Below are 20525 nucleotides of genomic sequence, written 5' to 3'. Positions count from 1 at the left end.
TATGAAGCATAGTTTAAGGGGATACAGATGCTATGACCAAAAAAAGTTTAATATTTTGCCTGGAACATTATTTGGGTCTCTGTTAGGGCTACATTTTGTGAATATGGATGGGGAGTAATGTTGTATAATTGTTTTTGTTTTTTTAGAAAACATTGTTTTTACTTGAAAGTCATACAGGCAAGAAGCCCACATATTTCAGTCTTATGAGTGGCTTGGACATTAAGCAAGACTTTGCTTCTTGAAATCAGCGTATACTGGCATAACAAAATTTTCCTGAGTCATTCTGAGCTGGCAGTTAATGAAACGCCTTCTTTGTTTCCCTCCCACTGTCTGTCTGCCTGTTTGTCTGTCACAGATGAGCAACCACAGCTCTGACCCTGAGGAGGAAATATGAAGGAGGAATGTGAGAAAACGTAAAAGACATGGATAAGGTGCCAAACATGGAGGAAGAGAACCTGAGCCATCAGGCTAACACCCACATCAGAAGCTCAACATAGGATGTACATATCAAATAACATAATGCATTTAATTGAATCACAGCAACTCGTTTAACGTGACCATGATCCAGATACAGATCAATTTTGAGAAGCAAGTACACATACATCCAACTGACCAAAACTTGACAGGCTTACCTAAGAGAGTGACAGATAGACCGTGACCTTGCTGTAACAAATAAACAAAACAGAACGATGACTTTATAAATTTTACACATCTACCTGAAATGAACCAGTTCTACTGTATGAGTGAGTTTGCACCAACAGCAACACTCCAGCATGAATCTCAATGTTTCAGCAAAATAGATATGAATCATTAAATCATAATGACACAAACCTGCCAGTTTATTTTGCTCACGTCACAGGCGGTATAAAAGATGGACGTAGCTACCGTGATGTCTCACACTGGTTTCTGAAGTCCTGTTTTGAAGCCTGGAGATGAGCATTTGGCAAACTGGAGAGTGACGTCTCACTTGCTAATGAGCGTGCGATTTCGTACCACAGATAAGCCTCTATTTTGAAACACAGTATTACCCAGGTTTATAAAACAAACAAATTTCTTTTTTTTAATTCAGTGTGACCAAAAATGAGTGACAGAACCCATAAACTGAGCAGGAATGTGTTTACAGGGGTCAAGTCAGAAAGTCATTTTCCCATGGACTTCTAAAGGACCTGAAGTCTTTGTGCAACCACACTGGTGTCTATCAGATAGTATGCAGGTTTTCAAGCACGTCCTCATTAGTTTAATTTTTCAGTTCAGATTGTACTTTTTTACCATGCATGGGTCACTCTGGGTTTTTATTTCTTTGTTTTTACGAAAACAGATGACATAGAGTAATGTCAGACTTTACACACATTAATCATTTATAGATACTGTTAATATGAGTGTTTCTACAGCTGGTTCATCATTTTTTGGGGTTTTTTTCCTTTCCGCTGGAAACAGCAAAATCATTCAGTGTTACAAAATGTCTAAAGGCCTTAAGGACCTTGAAGTAAATCATGCACAAAACACATAGGACTAGATATTAATTAAGCATGGGTTTTTCTCAACCATGTAAACATGCCGCTATTTCCAAATTAACACTAGAACTGGAATATTGTGTGGACAGTATAATGAAAATGAACTCGGTGTTACTTCAAGTATTCTAAACTCTGCACACAGCTCTTTCATTTTTAAACCTTAACTCATATTTTCCAGATATCAGAATTTAGCTGGATAATCACTCAGGAGATAAATGGTTTGTTTTCCACCTGTAGGTATGAGTATGAATGATATACTATACCCATTAAGTATTTTCAGAAGGAAAGAGTATTTTATCTCCTTTAAGTGTATTAGAGTAATGTTATAACTCTCTTCCTCTATGTATTAGACACTTTAAGATGTGCGAAGACCCAGGTCAGTGTAATAATGTGTATTATTGTATACTTTACTGTAATTGTTTAGCCGTACAATTTTAATCTTGCTTTAGGACTTCTGTGTGTTTTTTAAAGAAAATAATGATATTATTATAATTCCTATGGTGTTACATGTTTTTGTTTGCATTCTTAAGATATTGCCAAGTGGAAATACTCATTGTCATTGTAGTAAAAGTATTTTCATATTGAGTATAAACATTATTTGTGGTGTTGTGTTTTTATTCTGAAAGACCGAGGCAAAAGCAGACATTTGATAAGACTTTCCAGCAGCCTGTGAATTTCTGCTGAGTCAGAAAACACTGAAACAAAATATGACTCATTTTTTTTATATATGTCAGAGTTTGAAAAACAAAAATCCACATGCAGCCTTTCCATCAGCAGCTGTCTCTTTAGAAAGCTGGATTAGCCTGTGAGAGATAATTAAGAGAGAAAGGGAAAGCTTTACTAAGCTGAGATACGGAGGCCACGTGGGGAAAATGGCCAGGTTTCAGTTTAATTTAGGCCATAGGTCACAAGGACCTGATAGGGTACTAAAAACTAAGACATGTAAAAATCTTTTGCTCTCTTTTTCTCATCAGTAATAATATGAATGATTAATAAACAAACATGAGATGAAGACATGAAGTGAAATGTAGCCAAATAGGACAGCCTGGTGATTTTTAGTGATTGATGATGCACATTAACCACATTGCCATCTTGCGCTCTAATGTCAGCATGTACCTGATGATATAGTTTGATATGGAAGCATCAGAAAAAAAGAACAGCACTGCTAAAAAGTCACCATTATGAACTGTGAAGCAGAGCTCTGCTGTCAACAATAAAATCAACAAGCCTTTATATTTAACAACTCTGATGCTGAACTCCGGGAGCTGAATTTGAAGCTGGAGGTTAAGGTTGAGTAGTTCATATAAAATTATGTTGTGAATATTCTTTTGTGAAATTCAAGCAGGGGGAAGATGTGAGAATGCAACTTTGTTACTTTTAATGCCATTTACTGTGCTAATCTGCTCGGCCCCAGAGGAAGCAACTTTAATCATCCAAGTTCAAAGTGCTGAAAACGAAGTGTGACAAAAGGAGCTCTTGCATAACTAGCGTGCTGTTGACAAAAAGATAAGCACATGTGAACTGAATGTCATACTGAAGAGGACAGTGTTCAGAACTTTGTGGGGGTTTTGTAATAAAGATCTGAAGCTGTTACATATACACCATAAAATTACATTACTCAGTAAAAAGCTGCAAACCCAGAATTTTTATTCCTCAGTGCTCATGAGCGCTTCCAGGCTGCAGCAACTGAAGAGTCAGATTTTGCCTGATAATAAGGTAAGTGTAACATTTTAAGAAATACATGATAAAACTGAAGATTTGTGATTTTAAAATAAAGTGAAACAGCATTATATAGTTGATAGGTTGTTATGTACTATAACTTATGGCTGAGGTGACATTAGTTTTAGTTAACAGTTCAATATCAAATATAACAAAATATGCTATTTTTAATTATTGAACACAGTCTTGTGGCAAATTTAAACCAAGGGTTCTGCTGTGGTTGCTGTCTAAAATCTTTAAAGTGCCAAAGATAGTTTAACATTGCAAGAACTCACTGGTGCTTTAAGAAAACTACACCAGCACCAGTATCTCATTTGTAAGATGCAAATGTGTGGATATAGTTTCATCTTAATATTACTATTTTAATGTGATTCCTCCATATTAAGCTGCTCTGTTTAAAGTCCTATGTCTTCGGTCTGTAGCTCACAGCAATGTCAGAATCACCTAGTCCTCTGACCACACATGTGCTGAACACTGCAATGGGTGTCCCCGGGTCAAATATGGCCCTCAGCCTTTATCAACAAGACCCCTCCACAAACACCTGGAATTTAATCACCACCGGGTAAGAACCTGGAAAAAAAAAGCATCACCAAGAAACCTATAATTAGTTGAAAATCTCAAAGACTGCTGTAAAAGTTGATGTCTTTGTGCAAAGCTCTTCGATCTTATGCTTTTTGAACAGGACCACTAATGATGATGGACGTTGCCCTGGACTTATCGCAAAACAATCATTTAAATCTGGTGTGTACAAAATGCATTTTGAGACGGCTCAGTATTGGGCGAGTATGGGAGAGACCTGCTTTTACCCGTATGTTGAGGTGAGGAAATGCTAAAACTGTTGATATCTCACGATTTACTTGTGGTGTCATCACAATTTTTGAGACTAAATCGGTAAATTTGTGTCCAATTTAAACCATTTGTATGGGCTTGAATATTAATCTTATCTCTGTAATCTTTCTGTTTTTCTTCTTGAAGATTGTCTTCACCATAAATGACCCTGGGCAAAAGTACCATATCCCTCTGCTTCTGAGTCGTTTCTCTTACAGTACATACAGAGGGAGCTAGATATCAAGCAAGAGGAACCTCCTGAGATTACTCCACCTGTCAGCTGTTTGACACATCACATGATGGCACTGAATGAACTGTCACACATATTGGACATATTGACAAGGCACAATACTCCATTTCAATTATTCTTTTTGTTGTAATAGTGCCACAATACCATATTTTCTTTCTTTAAAAAAACAAATTAAAAAACTTATTAATATATGCTGTACTTTAGTCTACCATATCAATTATTGTAAGCTGTTATTTTAAGATGTGTAAGGTCTAAACGATCAAATAATACATCTGTCTAAATCACCAGTTTCTGTATGTGATACAAATTGAAACATATTGATTGATCAATTGTGTTACATGTGCACTGCCTTTAAAAAGACAGTAACCTTCAAGAAACCCCTCCAGGTCCTGTGAAACCTGAGAGTATATCATCACAAGAACCATACAAATCGCTGTAGGATAAAGTTAAGATTTTTCATATTTCCAGTTAGAGATCCTTCTTTCAGTATTACCCCTATGAGGTATAAGTAATTATTGGTGGTAACTTTGGCCACAGCGCTACCCTAACCTTATATTTTGGAGAGAAATCAAACGGACTTCCTGGGAAAAAATGTTATAATGATTGCCAAGACACTTTACCCTACCGCCTACTGGTGTTGGCCAGAGGGGCCGATGGCGCGATATGGCAGCCTCGCTCCTGTCAGTCTGCCCCAGGGCAGCTGTGGCTACAACCGTAGCTGCTTCCACCAGTGTGTGAATGTGAATGAATAGTGGCATTGTAAAGCACTTTGGGTGCCTTGAAAAGCGCTATATAAATCCAATCCATTATTATTATTATTATTAAGACTTGGGAGAATAAAATATATAACTTCAGAGGCATAATGATACAGTGCACGACTGAGTGAGCCTGACTCTCTCATTGATTGATCGAGCCTGTCGGATCTGTTTTTCTGACGTCGATTATCCTTCCTTCAGTTAGGCTGGGCCTAGCCTGTGATAGCAGTTTAGTGGGAATTTTATTGCGATACACCATCCCAGTTTTGACTTTTAGGTCAATATTACGGTTATAAAAAATGGCAGACGAAGAATTAGAGGCGATTAGGCGGCAAAGAATGGCGGAGCTACAGGCAAAGCAAGGGGTAAGAACCGAATAGGCACCGGAAAGCATGGTTTCACCCGCCTTATATGGAGATGCTGAGTTCAGTATACTGCTAGCTAGTGTAGCTAAAACAAAAACAAACCACCACTTAACTCTAACTTAAGGGATATACACAGCTAACTTAATGAGCCTCATGTTTGGTGCAGATGATATTTGCTTCCTCATCTAGATGTGTTAACATCACCATAGTGCTAGCTTTGTATCAGTCAGCGCTTACCCCTCTGAAAATCAAAGCGCTGGCTTGTTGGAACAAAATTGAACAAATTTTTAGACTTGCTACTGATGGAGTGGTCGTTATGCTTCCTCCTTTCTACAGATAATTTGTGTGTGTGTGTTTATCTAAACTTTGACATTAGCACAGCATGTGAGTAAGCGGCAGCAATTTCTGACGTGTTTGGTGAACTGTCAATAGTCTAATACATTACCATATGTCAGAAATAAGTATTTATACTAATTCACATGCAGTGCAGTGATTAGAGAGTCCTCACGTGTCTGGGTTTCTGTCATTGTTTTTGAAAATATTTGACACTCATAAATTTCTATTTTATGTCTTTTTGTGACCTCAAAAAATACAGTGATCAGTGGGTTTTAAATCTCATTGATGATATCCAACTTACCTCAAGAAGACTGTAATTGGAACTTTTCACTGAATGTGCCTATATATAAATCTGTCATATGAGTTTTGTTTGTTTGTTGACAGTAGTCTAACTTTATTTGTTACAAAATAGAGAACATACTGGACTTTAATTCATTTTCTAGAGTACCTACCATTAAAAAAATATCCAAAGCAACAAATTTACAAACTCGATTAAAGATAAGCCATTATGGTATACTTTGCTATACTGGTTTAAGTAAAATATAGAATTTTTAAAAACAAAACGAAGAAACTTGAAAACATAACCGAAGAGATTGCTCTCATGGTCCTTCTTGTATCGTCAGACCTGAAAATAACAGCGAATAAGTTACTTTATCAAATTTTCACCATTACCAACATTAAAGTACTGTTTGATTGGTGGATGGAATAAAATAAAATGTCTACCAGTTAGCTGAATGTATAAATAAAATCTGTATTTAATGGTGCTGTCCTGTATACTTCCAGGAAGGTAATAATCAGCAAGCAGAGGAGGCCAAACAAAGGTACGATGTGTAATTGATCAAAAAAGAAACTACTTTAGCTGAATTTTTCCTGTTTATAGTACTTGTACTTGCATAAAGGACTGTTTTTTTTTAAAGACTAACTGTTATATGCCTTAAGTATTGCACTTTTTTTGTAACTGAACTAAAATATTTCCATACAGCAGAAATGTGTATATATACCTTCAGTTGAATATATTTTTTCCTATTTAACTCAGTCTTATTTATATAGTGCCAAATTACAACAACAGTCACCTCAAGGTGCTTATTATTGTAAGGTATAGACCCATTACATTAATACGGAGAAACCCCAACAATTAGATGAGCCGCTGTGAGCCAGCACTGAAAGTTTTTGACATATATGTAATATCTAAACTCTCAGTGTAGCTGACCAACCTGGTATTCTTACTGCTTAACTTCTATATAAATGCAGTATCTTTTTGTTTTCTTTTAGTTGGTCTCAGTTGACCAATGTAATTGTTTTCTAATTACAGAGAAACAGATATGAGGAACTCCATATTGGCTCAAGTTCTAGACCAGTCTGCCCGTGCGAGATGTAAGTGTGGTTTCATATACTGTATATCCTTCATCCTAATAAAACTCCTCTTTGGAAATTAATAGTGCTGTCTCATTGTATTTTATTTTTTAGTGAGCAATCTTGCCTTGGTGAAGCCAGAAAAGGCAAATGCAGTTGAAAACTATCTCATTCAAATGGCTCGTTTTGGAAAGCTGGGAGGAAAGGTAAGAAAGTACAGACATGGGGAAAAAGTTTTCACAGCACTCTCTGCGATCCTATGAAAAACTAAATACACCCCACCATTCAGTATCTTGTAAAACCACCTTCAGCCAAGCTATAGTTGCCAGGCAGATTTAGCACTATAATATTTCCGTGTAAATGGTAAATGGCCTGTATTTATATAGCGCTTTACTAGTCCCTAAGGACCCCAAAGCGCTTTACATATCCAGTCATCCACCCATTCACACACTGGTGATGGCAAGCTACATTGTAGCCACAGCCACCCTGGGGCGCACTGACAGAGGCGAGGCTGCCGGACACTGGCGCCACCGGGCCCTCTGACCACCACCAGTAGGCAACGGGTGAAGTGTCTTGCCCAAGGACACAACGACCGAGACTATCCAAGCCGAGGCTCGAACCGGCAACCTTCCGATTACAAGGCGAACTCCCAACTCTTGAGCCACGATCGCCCACAGTGGTGTACAGTGGAGTTTGCAGTTAACTCAACTGCAAGGTGCCTGCATGGTGCCAGCAAAGTGCCAAACTTCTGCTTTCAGAGGTGGTCACACGACTGACGATCATTTAAGTTCATTTAAGCAGCAAGAGTGTATGTAGTTTTTCACTATGCATTCCTCTCAAAACTCTTTTTTTCCTCAAATGACTTTAACTTTGAATGCTTCTAGCAAAACATATTGAATAAACTCATTTCCACTTTTGTCAGATTACAGAATCAGGCTTGATCGAGATCCTAGAAAAAGTCAGTCAACAAACAGAAAAAAAGACAACCGTTACAGTAAGTTTCTCTGAAATGTCACATACATTTGATTTTTTTTCCTGTAATTTATATGTATTACATTTCTAATACACTCTACTTGACAGTTCAACAGACGGAGGGTGATGGACTCGGATGATGAGGACGACTATTAACTTTCAACAGGAGCTCTGGAATGAGCAACCAAATCAGAGCAGTTGACATGCTTTGCTGGGACTCTGACAGGATCGCTGACTAGTGTGTTCCTGTTAGCTGAACCCTGAGATGCCACACTAGCTTCTGTGTGTCTTTGGAAACTACCAACCAAGATGGAAAACAAGGACTTTGATATTGCAGCATTTGGTGGGATTGTTGAACACAATGTCAATTAACATTTTATTTTGTAAACTCTTCAATCTAGATGCTACAAATTTTTACTGCTTATCTGACAGCTCATGGCACTGTTTGACTCTCCTAGTCCATCTCAGTAGTTTCCTTTATTTTCACCACCGTTCATGCATTTTCTTCAAACATTAGAAACTAGTTAAAATGCAGATGATACTGATGTTAATGCATTTTATGTGGGTCTACTCTTTAATTGCCATCTAGGCTACTATCCCATTAGCTGTTATTCTAGGATTCTTGTTGCTGATGTGTACCTTGAGGGTTCACATATAATTAAATGAGCCTTAAATTGAAATGTTTTTCCTTATTAGTGGACTGTTTCTAAAATTGTCCTTCACCATTTAAATGAGTGTTAAATCTTTCTTTTTTTTTTTTAAGTTTCCATTTAGAATTAAACACAAATTGTATTCCACTGACTTGAACATCAAATATCACAATATCAATACACAGTAACGTCCCCACCATACAAAGGTAGACTGTCAGTCTATGGAGGTGGATAATTGACTCTGGACTTTTTGCTTTATAAATAAGTTCACATTTTGACATTCAATTCAGAAGCAGGAGTTAACAGACTGCCAAATGTATCCAACAACTTTTGAAATAAAATGCAAAATGAGGAAATTTGTTTTATATTAATATACTTTATTATCTCTATAAAAGTCTGTCCGAAATCACTGTAGTCACCATACTGACAGAACTGTTTTTATCGGGGTCAGTACCAATAATGATGTACAGTATAAGAAAGCATTTAATGTACCTCAGTTGTTCATTACATGTCAAATACAATAACCGAGTACCTTTTCAGCACTAAATCCTGCAGCTTATCTCTAATTCACAATAGTCATTTCCTGCCTGAGCACTTATTAAGATTTTTAATTCATATTGCGTTTATAATTCAAAATTGCGTTGACTTGAATAAACCCTAACACCGACGACAGGGGTCTGGGTTGGTCTTACGCTTGCCTCATTTTCACACGACCGTGGTCAGATGATTTCTTATTGGCTATTTAGAGTTCAGTACACTCAGCCCGACTCTGATTGGTGCTCGGGTTAGTCACATGTTCATCACTAACCAATCCGGTGAGTCTGCTAGGAAACGCTACAGTAAGGTGCAGGCAGCCACGCTGAGAGTGCTAAACTCGGGGAGAGGGTTGTACAGTGTGTTTTAAAAAACATTCAGGTAGTCTTTTTATTAGTGTATATGCAGAGCCATGCCGGAGGACAGAACTGAGCAGCCACATATAGTTACATGTACCGCTCCAGTGAATATAGCTGTCATTAAATACTGTAAGTATCACCTGGACTTGTGTTTGAGTTAGCATTGTTTTGTTACGGTTGTATCATTTGGACTCAAGTAAAACTGAATCGACAGTGCCTGTGTGTTAATGTCTGACTGAATATTGGCTATTAAAGGTCTGAATTACTCTCGAGTCTATTTATATTTTATCCTAATATCAGGCTGATGACACCTCGGTTGAGGACTCCGTGTTAAAGCCTTCTTACTTTTCAGGGGGCAAGAGAAATGAAGACATAATTCTACCCATTAACTCATCGTTGAGCGTCACATTGCATCAAGACCAGGTATGTTAATTAAAACGAAATCCTCACGAAGCCTGTGTCTGTAAAAAAAAACACTCTTTCTCTATGTTTTCTCATTTCGTCGTGTTTCCCTGTCGAGAGCTGCAGAATAAACTGCTGCTGTGGCAGTAAGAGTTCACTGAATGGAGCCAAAGTCTCTATAAAATAGACTGTTAAGAGAATATTATGTCATAACATTACTGTTAGTCTCAATTAGGATTGCTAGACAAACTTTAAATATTTATCTGCTGTTTTAGTATTTGCAGTGTGAACACAGTTATATTAAACTTTACCTGTTCACGTCTATTAGATATTCTACTAAATGAATATTGGGGGGGAAAGTATTGTGACAATCTGGAAGAAATTCTCTGTTACTCAGATTACAGACGATTGGCATCACTTTTGCACTGTCCCTTGAAACTGGGATACACAGACATACACTGTGTTTTGTGCTTTTCACATGTCTCCGGGCTTCAAGTTGGATATTATGTTATATTAGTAATAACATACACTACTACATACAGCACCATTATTTCTCTAGTTTCTCTTTTGCTCTTCTTTGCATGTTTGCTGCTTTTTTGTTCTGTTCTCTGTAAAGATCTGTCAGTTCTTTGGTCCTTTTTGAAGAACACACTGCACACCCATGATGAGACATGCTTTTGGCAAATAACGCTTTGGGAATCATCTTATTGGTGCAAAAATACATTTTTATATTTTATGTAGCTTTACCTAAAGAAATCACGAAATGTTTTGGAATGGCTGAAGTAACAAAGTTCTTAAAGATACAATTTAAAATTGGTTTGGCTAATTGGTCTGTTATGTATGGACATAACACTGGTTCATCCCTTGAGTCAGGTGCCTTTTTATGCTTGAGTGATTGATAAATCAGTTTTAAGTGGCTTAATAAACAAAAACAGATCCCTCTATAAGTGGTTAGGTACAAGGACTGGACTAAAAATGTGTATAAAAGCATCCAATGTCCAAAGTAAAACTTTGAAAGAACTTCAGAATGCCTGGAGAACTATTGCTCTCGAGCACTCTTAAAAAACTACAAAAAGGTCTGGTTCTTGGAAACATAATAGAAAAAAATGAGGGATGGTTCAAGATTTTTGCACACCACTGTAAATGCAGCTTGATACCGACGTACCTTCCTTTCTTCTTCTGCTTAGCTGAAAACAACCACTACAGTTGCAACCAGCAGATCATTTCAGGAGGATCGAATATGGCTCAACGGTAAAGAGGAGGACATAACCCATCCCAGACTGCAGTCCTGTCTGAGAGAGAGTGAGTGTTGTGCATTATATTTGTAAAATCATAGAGCAGACAGAAAGGAGTGCATACTACAATGTAGTTTTCTTTCTTTTTTCTTTATGTTTAGTTCGACGATTGGCACGGAAGAGGCGTAATGATGGAGACTCTGGCGTGGATTCAGCTAGTTTGTCACACAAAGTCCACATTTGCTCAGTTAACAACTTCCCCACTGCTGCTGGACTCGCCTCTTCAGCAGCTGGATTTGCTTGCCTGGGTGAGCTTGTCTGTGCTATAATTCACTTTTGCTAACATCTCCTTCTCCATCTTTCTTATAGTTGATATTGCTTCACTTAGTCCCAGTGTCTTTGTTTTTTTTGACTGTTCTGTGGCACAGTTTACTCTCTGGCTCGGGTGTTTGGAGTAGAAGGAGAGTTGTCTGGGATTGCTCGTCAAGGCTCTGGCAGCGCATGCCGGAGCATGTATGGAGGTTTCGTCCAGTGGATCATGGGAAACAAAGAGGATGGGAAGGACAGTTTAGCCCAGCAGGTGGAGCCAGAGACTCACTGGCCTGAGCTCAGAATCCTTGTACTAGTGGTAGGTCTGATTGTGGGTATAGAAGAGTGACACTAAATAAGTGAAAATAATACTGATGAATTTGCGCTTTTACAAATGCAGGAATGCAAAAGTTACATCAATTTGATGCACTTCTGTCACAGGCCAGTGCAGAGCGGAAGCCAGTTGGCAGCACCTCTGGAATGCAAACCAGTGTAAAAACAAGCTGCCTATTAAAGGTGTGTTCACCTTATACTGTAAATGTCAGAATTTTAATGTATATTGATTGGCACTTTATTTAAACCCAGCTCACTAATACAACACATGTCTGACTGTCATACCTGTGCCTGTGTTAGCACCGCGCTGAATCTGTTGTCCCAGGCCGGATGGTAGAGATGACTGAAGCAATACGAAAAAAGGACTTTGCAGCATTTGCTGAACTAACCATGAAGGATAGTAACCAGTTTCATGCCACCTGCCTCGACACGTACCCCCCTATCTTCTACCTCAATCATGTTTCGCAGCAGATCATCAGTTTGGTCCATCGTTACAACAAGCATTACGGGGAGACGAGGGTGAGCAGCTTTTACAGTGACATTATGGGAGAAATATCTGGGCACTGGACTTTATTTATTTATACATATTTGTATTTCCATTCCCTTATTTACATTTTATTTTATTGTTTTTCCATGAAATTGATTTTTCTTAACCACTCATCCAACTTGGGGTCACAGGTGCCTGTCCCAGCTGATATAGGGCGAGAGTTTAGTTTAACAGTGGACATGTTGCCAGTCCATCACTCAACACCATGCCATGCTTTCAATGAAATAAAGAAAACTTAATTTCCTCATGTGTTAAAATAATGCATTTTTTTATGATGCCGTAAAGAAGATGTGAAAGATGTGTGATGGTTTTAAACTGGAGACAGGAAAATCTCATTTTTTCTGCAATAGTCACATTCTGTTTATTATCTTTATAGGTAGCCTACACTTTTGATGCAGGGCCCAATGCTGTGATCTTCACTTTACAGCAGCACGTTCCTGAGTTTGTGCACATGGTTCAATATTTCTTTCCCCCAGAAACCAACGGAGCAGAGTAAGTTGAAGGATGTTAAGCTCATTCCCTTTAAAATCCGTCTATAGCAATTAATTAATCCTGAAAAATCAACATTTAAATGCATATATATAGATATATACAGTGGAAAGTATTAGGTCTTTTCGTGTAATCTAAAGCTGATAAAGCAGGCCTTTTGCCCATTAACCTACTCTGAAATTTGTGAAAGTGAAACTTGTTTTGGTTTGTTAAAAATCAAGAACTGAAATCAGTTCTTACCAAGGTGTTTAAACCCTTTGCTGTTGCATTCAACATTTTGATCAGGTGCATCCTGTTTGCTTTAATTATTTTTGACACGTGTCTACAACATAACTGTGGAAACCTAAATGATTTGAGCACAGCTTACCAAGGCATGTGCCTGTAAAGAAAGTCTAACAAATCATATTGTATTAAGGCCCAAAGTCCAGGAAACTCTGTAAAAACTGCCCACAAAACTGGTCAAGAACACCATTTCTGAGGTTTTGAGTGTTCCCAAAAGTGCATTGTACTCAGTAGATTAACATCTCTAGAAGATATTTACCAGAAGTTACCTTGCCATCCAACCAAAATAAGTGATCAAGCAAGAAAGGTCTGCTCTGACTGAACCTCAGAGGTCCTCAAGTTGTTGTGAAAACCTGTTGGAAAGACAGCCAACTTACTGGTCAAATGATCCACACACTTAACTCCCTGAGCAGACCACTATTTCTGACCAATACCAGGCACTGCTTATTATCTTGCTGAAGGCAAGTGAATCAGGATGCTTGCATACTATTGGGGTCTTTCTCCACAGAAGGGACATGAAGACGCAGGGATGTAAAGATTTCAGAAAGGGAACATGAAGATAACCTGCTTCAAATTGCACACAACCTGAAAACACAGAAATAGCCTGAGCTAGAAAAAACCTGCCTAGAAGAATAAATCTGAAATGTCTATGAAGACCTGAACCTGCAAATGCTGCTAAATGGACTTCCACAGAGGACTTAATGTTGCATCTTAATGTTGAATAATGTTTTAGAACAAATGGTAGACTTGTATTTTTGCTTATTAAGGTGTATTGGCCTTCAGTCCTTTTTAAAATGTGTCACTGAGTGCTTCTTTCCTCTCTGCAGCTTTATTAAGGGTCTTCCAGTCAACTGTGCTTCTCTTTCTGAGGAGCTGAAGCAAGGTATTGGTCTGGAACCCATGCCAAAGGGAATAAACTACATAATTAGTACTAAGGTATTCACTCATATTTATCCACACAAGCAATTACTCCAACTTTGTATTATAGGCTTACTTTAAACAGCAGCTGAAAGATACAGAGGTTTTAGATTTAAATGATCCATCTATGCTGCACAAAACTGCAGTGATGTGTCTGCTGTAGGATTGCAAGAAGGTTCAGATGTGTCTATGCAATACCTTTCAACATGCTGTTATGAAACATAGTCTTGCATTGGTCCATTTAACTAGGGCACTGAAAGACCATGACAGTTATCTGAACCTTTGACCAGTGAGTGCTTCATTTGAAAAGCTAACGTTTCCAAGTGGAAAGAATAATTGTATAATTTTGAAGCTGTGAACACTCAGACACACATAATTAATCTGTTGTTTCATCTTCTTGTATTGTCTTCAAGGCTGGACCAGGCCCGCGTGTTGTAGAGGATCCTACTCAGCACCTGCTTTTATCTGATGGTTTTCCCAAGAAAACAATGTGATTTCCTCCTGCAGCCCTAAAGGAGCGAGTTCTACTGAGCAACAGGAAAGCCGATGTGACTTAGTTGCATACAACTTTTATCGCAGCAATACCAGACACCTTCCTCACAAGAGCGGAAGATGATACGTCTCCCTTTAAATATTAAACTGTCCTGTTTGGTCTCTTTTCATATCATCATTACTCCTTTGTGTTCTTTCATAGCTTTAATCATTTCTGTGTGTCTGTAGGTAGATAAACACTGATACTGCCTTGACTCTCTGGTAGTAAATAAGTGGAAACTCTTGCAGTGAGCAATGCACTGAGTCATAAATACAGATCGGACCGGAGACTGGAGCTGACCCATTGTTCTCTGACCTGTCTGATCAAATCATTGTCTGTACAGTTTTTTGTTTCTTCTTGTTAATCACCATTTCCGATCAACAGTGCATATTTAATTCATGTCAATTCAATGTCAATGGCACACAATAAAATATATTTTGGTCAAGATTTCATTTGTTGTTTGTGATTTTTGTCATCATCCGATTCTCATCCAGATGAAAAAATAATTCTCTATTCAATCTCAGAACTTTAAAAGATTGACTCATAATTCTGGTACAGAAGCAGCAAAAAGGACAGCAAATAATAGATAAGGAAAAAAACAAAACTTTTACAAATTCCGGTAACCTAACAATCACCGCCACAGTCAACAATCACAGTGTGAATATCTTGGGATAAAGCCGGTCTTTCTTTTCCTTGTGTTACCTGCCAGGAGTTTTCGGTTCTTCCTCTTCCGCTGTAGCGCTGCATTTTTTTCGGACATGACGCTTGAAACGGAGATTGGCTAAGGCAGAACAAGCCTCGCCCTCTGACCTGCCCTCCTGCACCCCTCAAATCTCGTAAATACATTTTCTTCCTTGTAGAAACTATTATCACCGTCGGTAATCCACGCCGGAGGAGCTCCAGGAGGTTGCAGAGGTGCTGTTAGGTTAACATAATGGGGAAGATTGAGTGGGCGATGTGGGCTAATGAGCAGGCTTTGGCGTCGGGTCTAAGTGAGTATGAAAACTTTATTATTATGGAGGGAAAGGAGGGGGGGGGGGGGGGGCGGTATTTAGCGTGTTTCTTGTCTTATTCGGTTACATGAGCGGTTTAATTCAAACAGAATATTTTCAAAGGGAATTATACTTTTAGCCTCTTGTCTAGCTCATTTACAGAGTGTTTCTGACAACATAATAAAGCACAGTTTACCATCTCTTTGTTTGTGCAGTCTGCTGGAGTGTATAATTTTAATCTTATCTTCCTGTTTTCTTCTTTCAGTTCTCCTCACAGGAGGAATCGTAGGCGTTGCTGGACTGTTCAGAGGGTGGCAGTTTGCTGCTTATGCAGTGTATCCTTTATTTTCAGTTGTATTTTTTAATTGTGTCTGGATTTTTGGATTATTAAGCTTTTTCTGTGTTGTAGAAATAATAATATGCTAAATAACTTAAAATAAAGTACAGATGTTATTTACGTCACAAAAATCTCGATTAGAACTGATATAAAGTATGTATTCAGGCTACAGTTTGCATACAGGAAGCTGACATACTTATAACAAGTAAATACATTATAGGCTACACAGCTAATACTAGAGCCTTTAGCTTTCTGGTCTGTATTGACGTGATAGAACAGATGATGTGATTCATCTGTCCTCCACTACATCTTAAACAGGCTCTGTTGGATTGAGGTGTGGTGATTGTGGAGGCCATTTTAAGTTCAAGAAACCAGTCTGAGACTGCGTAGTGCACTGCCCAAGTGAAATGAGCAATTACACTGTAGCCATGCAGGGACACATATGCTCATCAACAATACTCTGCTGTTACATTCAAATTATACTAAAACAGTAACGATTCGTTAAATGATGTGCCAAATTTTGACCCCACCATCTAAATGCTGCAGAAAGAGAGTCATCGCCAATCAACCAGGCAATATGTTTTTTCCAGCCATGCATGTCCACTCATGGGCCCACTGTGTGCTCTGTTTACTTTTCTTAGCTGCACAAATTGAAGCCCGTGTGGTCTAAAGCTGCTGACGACCATTTGCTTTTTCTTTGACAGATTTTGTGCTCAGAGATCCTTCTCTGCACAACATGTCATTTTAGTTTCTATTGCATTGTTGCTCAATCAGTGCAGCCATTCCTCTCCTATCTTTTCCATCAGGAAGTGTTTTCGCAGCTCAGTGGGTGAATTTTCTTTCTCTCTAAGGCTTATTTAAAGTTATTAATATATGTCAAAAGGCATTTTGTTCCGGCCTCATTAGTGACTGAATTGGTGTTTTTATTGACAAGCAGTTGAATGAGTGTTATTAATACAATAACTGTCAAATGTATATGATGCATCACACAGTATGTTAAGCACAATTATGCAGCAAGTTAACATCAAACCTGACCAAATGTTCTAGTATTATGGATTTAACTGATGCTGTGCTTAACAATGTTCACACTGACATGCAAGAACATTATTTCTTTTTATTCATTAATGGCAAAAATACAACATGGGAAAGTACTTTCTTTTCCCCCCAGTAGCTATTCTTATGAAATAATGGACATATTCTCTTTTGTATTAGAAACAATGCTCTCATTCATTATTGTCTTTGCCTGCTGAACCGCTCAGCGTCACCAGTGTTTATCTCAATTTCACTTCTCAGACTTATCTCAGTGAGCATTCTTATCTGACTTCTTTTGGTCCTGTTGACTTAGTGCACTGTGTTTACTGATGATGATATATTGTTTCTGTTTTTATGTCTGTGTGACACTTTGCATGTAAATAAAGAACATTATTTTAAAGAAAACACCTTGACAGATAACTAGTGCTGCTGGGGTGTTTGTGTGTCTACTTGAGTATCCCAGAAGCAAGAGGGCCAAGGGCACGAGTGTGGAGAGAACGTAAGCAAACACTATTCATTTGGATGTGTGATGGACTTTAATGGACAAGTTCTAAGTTGCTCATGGTTGTGTCTTAATTTCTCTCAGAGGCCAGTACTGCTTCACTGTGTGCGTAAAAGCCTTTGGACCACTGACCAGGAACTACTATGTCAGGGCATTCTTACATGCTGCGTGAGTTCCTTATCTCAGCTGCTATCTTTGCCAAACAGCTTTCTATCACTGTCGATTAGTCAAGAATTATGACTTGGTTTATTTTGTCTTTTGTCATCAAATTCCTTTGTTTTTGTTTTTTTCCCTCAGCATCTGTGTACCTGGAGGTTTTATGCTTGCCACTGTTCTCGGATGTGTCTGCCTTGGCATTGCCAGCCTCATCTACCTTGCAGTAAGTTTGCAGCTTTTAACGCATTTATTTTTCTTTTGTCCAGCAAGTTAAATAACTTTTTGATAAAGTTGTTAACTGAAGCAGGAACTGGCCAGTTAGTGGAAACAAGGAAATAGCAACAAGGAACAGGTTGTTTCGTTACTGGCACCTCTGTTGAAAGATGTAGTTATGAAATCTGAACAGTTAGGGGTGTGACTGAATTCCTCAACACCTCTGTGGATCTCTGTGGAAGCTTTCGAGGTTGCACTGTTTATTTTTATATTTTCTAAACTACTGTGAGTGTCAAAGAAAAGGACCAGTAATAATAATCTTCCTAATTTTCAGACTTGAACAGTAACGTTCAGTCATGCTTAACTTAATCATCCACAAGCCAGTCATTGTTGATTTGTCATCTTCTTGCTTTGTAGGCCGCTATACGAGGCGAGCATTGGGAGCCCATTCTTCCACGGAAGGAGACCCGAAAACCAGTTGCACAGAGCATCAAGAATCCTCCTCAGAATCCACCACCAAGACCTCCTCCAGAGATGCGCAGGAAACAAGCAGGCGACCTTGAAAAATCAGCCTATGACAACCCCATGTCTGTTACTGATGATGAATAAGCAGTATAGCTTCAGTCCATAACCAGTTACAGTTGGAGTTTACTGGATTGTGTAACTCTGGATGAACAACGTTTTTCTGAAGTTTAGTGTTTCTGTTGACCGGGCAACAAGTTAGACACACACCTCCTTAACTCAACTCAACTAAGAAAAATGGGAGGAGAAAATGAAGGAAATAATTTGTTCAATGAAGAAAGAAAAATCAGACAACAGAATATAAATGTAAACACTGTAGCTGCTAAGTGTCATCCGCTAACAAATATTGTCAATTTGTTTTAAGTTGTTCTGCATCCAAAATAATTACACTGTGTTTTAACCCTTTACGTATTTCTTAAAAAGCAGCTCATCCCAATGCTGTTTAACAGGAATAAATTGACCTGCTGTTTTTGACTGTATCTGGCTGACATTAAGCCATTTATTAAACTTTTTGCTAGCATTTTCACTGTGTTGTAAATAAACTCATTTTATCCTTTGACTCATTATGTGTTGTAGGCGTATTCTTTAAATCTCTATTCTACAAGGTTTCTGTGGTAAATTATTTTAAGCAATGCAACTTCCCCATTTTGCAAATGTACACAATTTCAATATGTCAGAATTTCCCTTTCTTGCCTCAGCTGTTTCTTTCTTCTGCATTTTTGTCATATTGCCATCAATTGTTGGCTTACAAAGGGAAAAAAATCTTAGGATCATTCCTTTGGTTTAGGTGCTGGTTGTCAGACAAGTTCTGCATGTTTATGTATTGTATTATATCTTTTGTTACCCCTCATGTTTTTGTGTGTGTGTGTGTGTGTGTCACAGCTGACCTGTCAGGCAGCTGGCTATCCCTATTTTTAGCATTTTTAATGTATATGTTGTATTTTTAAAATAATCATCAAGACAATATGATTCATATTTTCACGGGTTCTTTATGCTGCTAGAAAAGTTGTCTTGTTTATAAAGTAGGTTAATTCTGCCACCTCCTGTTCAACGAGAGAACTACAAACGAAGTTGTGCTGCATTAGATGTTGATCCAAAGGCAAAGTAAGACTAGTTATGAAATCAGTTTCGTTGATTCATTTGTTATTTTTCAAATCATTCAAAAGAAATTATAAAACAACTGATCTTAATTGTAATGCTCATGATTTTTCTTTAAATAATGAAATAAGTGTGGAAAATCTATAGAAACACATAACTTAACAAATGTCAAAATAAGTTCAACTCGTATGAAATTCAGATGTAGGTCATATAAACACATTTTACAAGTTCTGATAATTTATCGATAAATCTAGCGTCATTAATTGCGCAAGTTATTTAAATTGCATGGCTTTTAATGGCTTGGGTTGTGTATTCCCTAGTAGGGCTGCCACGATTAGTCGACTAGTCACGATTACGTCGACTATCAAAATCGTCGACGACTGATTTAATAGTCGACGCGTCATTTGAAGCTTTGTAAGATCCCAAAAGCAGGAATAAGTAGCAGGATTTAAGAGTGTAATAACGGACTGAAACAGAAGATGGCAGCACTGCATGTACAAGGATGCCAGCTGCCGTTAAACCCCGAAGAAGAAGAAACTGTGTCCCAGAATTCATAGCGCGGCCCAGCGCAGTTGTCAACAATGGCGGCAGCTAGTTAGTTTTAATATTACTCTTATTATTCTTTCTGGGTCACAAAATAAACGTTTAACATATTTTCAGGCGAGAATGTAGCTGTGTAAACCTCAAATATCTGCTCAGTTTATCAAGACACCACATATTTTCAAAAGCGCTCCGACGTTTTCGGAGGCGTCTGTTACCCACTAGCTCGATAGCTAGCCGGGGGCCATGAGAGCACCGGACTCCCGGCAGATCGTTTTCAAACCCACCGCCCTACTCAGGTTAAACATATACAAGTCACTTAGATAACTTAAAAATGTTATTGTTTGGCTTTTTTCAGTATTTTATTTGTTCCTGAGTAAATCGGCTGAGTTTATTAAACTCCACCGAAACAATCTGCACATTTAATTAGAATTCAATTAACTATCATCTT

The 20525-nt window shown here is 38.1% G+C and overlaps 5 protein-coding genes across 6 annotated transcripts in view; all 5 read left to right on the top strand.

Annotated features, from left to right (window-relative positions):
* Positions 1-2106, top strand: part of LOC147338925 (uncharacterized) — a 46108-nt gene extending 44002 nt beyond the window's left edge. For both annotated transcript variants that reach the window (XM_086286286.1, XM_086286276.1), the window contains one exon: positions 356-2106. In XM_086286286.1, coding sequence (XP_086142412.1) covers positions 356-394 — 39 coding nt within the window. In that variant the 3' untranslated portion in view covers positions 395-2106. The remainder of the gene's footprint in view (positions 1-355) is intronic.
* A 921-nt stretch (positions 2107-3027) lies between these two features.
* uraha (urate (5-hydroxyiso-) hydrolase a) lies at positions 3028-4500 on the top strand. Its single transcript, XM_086286243.1, has 4 exons — positions 3028-3230; positions 3656-3795; positions 3916-4051; positions 4209-4500. Exons 1-4 carry the CDS (start codon positions 3177-3179, stop codon positions 4296-4298), a joined length of 420 nt encoding a protein of 139 aa, XP_086142369.1. The 5' UTR covers positions 3028-3176; the 3' UTR covers positions 4299-4500.
* Positions 4501-5235: 735 nt separating this feature from the next.
* Positions 5236-8772, top strand: pdcd5 (programmed cell death 5). The gene is made up of 6 exons (XM_086286251.1): positions 5236-5431; positions 6551-6588; positions 7080-7141; positions 7235-7326; positions 8043-8114; positions 8201-8772. Exons 1-6 carry the CDS (start codon positions 5366-5368, stop codon positions 8246-8248), a joined length of 378 nt encoding a protein of 125 aa, XP_086142377.1. The 5' UTR covers positions 5236-5365; the 3' UTR covers positions 8249-8772.
* A 469-nt stretch (positions 8773-9241) lies between these two features.
* mvda (mevalonate (diphospho) decarboxylase a) lies at positions 9242-15129 on the top strand. The gene is made up of 10 exons (XM_086286235.1): positions 9242-9764; positions 9988-10058; positions 11225-11339; positions 11434-11580; positions 11701-11900; positions 12023-12097; positions 12215-12433; positions 12838-12953; positions 14060-14168; positions 14564-15129. The coding sequence occupies exons 1-10, from the start codon at positions 9689-9691 to the stop codon at positions 14642-14644; spliced, it is 1209 nt and encodes a 402-aa protein (XP_086142361.1). The 5' UTR covers positions 9242-9688; the 3' UTR covers positions 14645-15129.
* Positions 15130-15496: 367 nt separating this feature from the next.
* Positions 15497-18999, top strand: cyba (cytochrome b-245, alpha polypeptide). The gene is made up of 6 exons (XM_086286230.1): positions 15497-15674; positions 15940-16009; positions 17468-17542; positions 17630-17713; positions 17843-17924; positions 18332-18999. The coding sequence occupies exons 1-6, from the start codon at positions 15617-15619 to the stop codon at positions 18521-18523; spliced, it is 561 nt and encodes a 186-aa protein (XP_086142356.1). The 5' UTR covers positions 15497-15616; the 3' UTR covers positions 18524-18999.
* Positions 19000-20525: the final 1526 nt, after the last annotated feature.

The sequence above is a fragment of the Aulonocara sp. 'chitande type north' Nkhata Bay genome, linkage group LG1 (assembly GCF_057382095.1).
Source record: "Aulonocara sp. 'chitande type north' Nkhata Bay isolate Kocher_YH1m ecotype deep benthic linkage group LG1, A_spYH_male_GT1.1, whole genome shotgun sequence".
NCBI classification, from domain to species: Eukaryota; Metazoa; Chordata; class Actinopteri; order Cichliformes; family Cichlidae; genus Aulonocara; species Aulonocara sp. 'chitande type north' Nkhata Bay.
The sequence above is the reverse complement of the archived record's forward strand: the minus strand, read 5'-3'. Positions and strand labels throughout refer to the sequence as shown.

Excerpts from the sequence above, each read along its gene's own strand:
- uraha (XM_086286243.1), top strand. The coding sequence starts at position 3,177 with ATGAGCGCTTCCAGGCTGCAGCAACTGAAGAGTCAGATTTTGCCTGAT. Across the intron at positions 3,796-3,915 it reads TGGAATTTAATCACCACCGG|GACCACTAATGATGATGGAC; the intron begins GTAAGAACCTGG and ends CTTTTTGAACAG. Across the intron at positions 4,052-4,208 it reads GCTTTTACCCGTATGTTGAG|ATTGTCTTCACCATAAATGA; the intron begins GTGAGGAAATGC and ends TTCTTCTTGAAG.
- pdcd5 (XM_086286251.1), top strand. The coding sequence starts at position 5,366 with ATGGCAGACGAAGAATTAGAGGCGATTAGGCGGCAAAGAATGGCGGAG. Across the intron at positions 5,432-6,550 it reads AGCTACAGGCAAAGCAAGGG|GAAGGTAATAATCAGCAAGC; the intron begins GTAAGAACCGAA and ends GTATACTTCCAG. Across the intron at positions 8,115-8,200 it reads AAAAAAAGACAACCGTTACA|TTCAACAGACGGAGGGTGAT; the intron begins GTAAGTTTCTCT and ends TCTACTTGACAG.
- mvda (XM_086286235.1), top strand. The coding sequence starts at position 9,689 with ATGCCGGAGGACAGAACTGAGCAGCCACATATAGTTACATGTACCGCT. Across the intron at positions 9,765-9,987 it reads TATAGCTGTCATTAAATACT|GGGGCAAGAGAAATGAAGAC; the intron begins GTAAGTATCACC and ends CTTACTTTTCAG. Across the intron at positions 11,340-11,433 it reads GCAGTCCTGTCTGAGAGAGA|TTCGACGATTGGCACGGAAG; the intron begins GTGAGTGTTGTG and ends CTTTATGTTTAG.
- cyba (XM_086286230.1), top strand. The coding sequence starts at position 15,617 with ATGGGGAAGATTGAGTGGGCGATGTGGGCTAATGAGCAGGCTTTGGCG. Across the intron at positions 16,010-17,467 it reads CAGTTTGCTGCTTATGCAGT|TGCTGCTGGGGTGTTTGTGT; the intron begins GTATCCTTTATT and ends ACAGATAACTAG. Across the intron at positions 17,543-17,629 it reads GGCACGAGTGTGGAGAGAAC|AGGCCAGTACTGCTTCACTG; the intron begins GTAAGCAAACAC and ends AATTTCTCTCAG.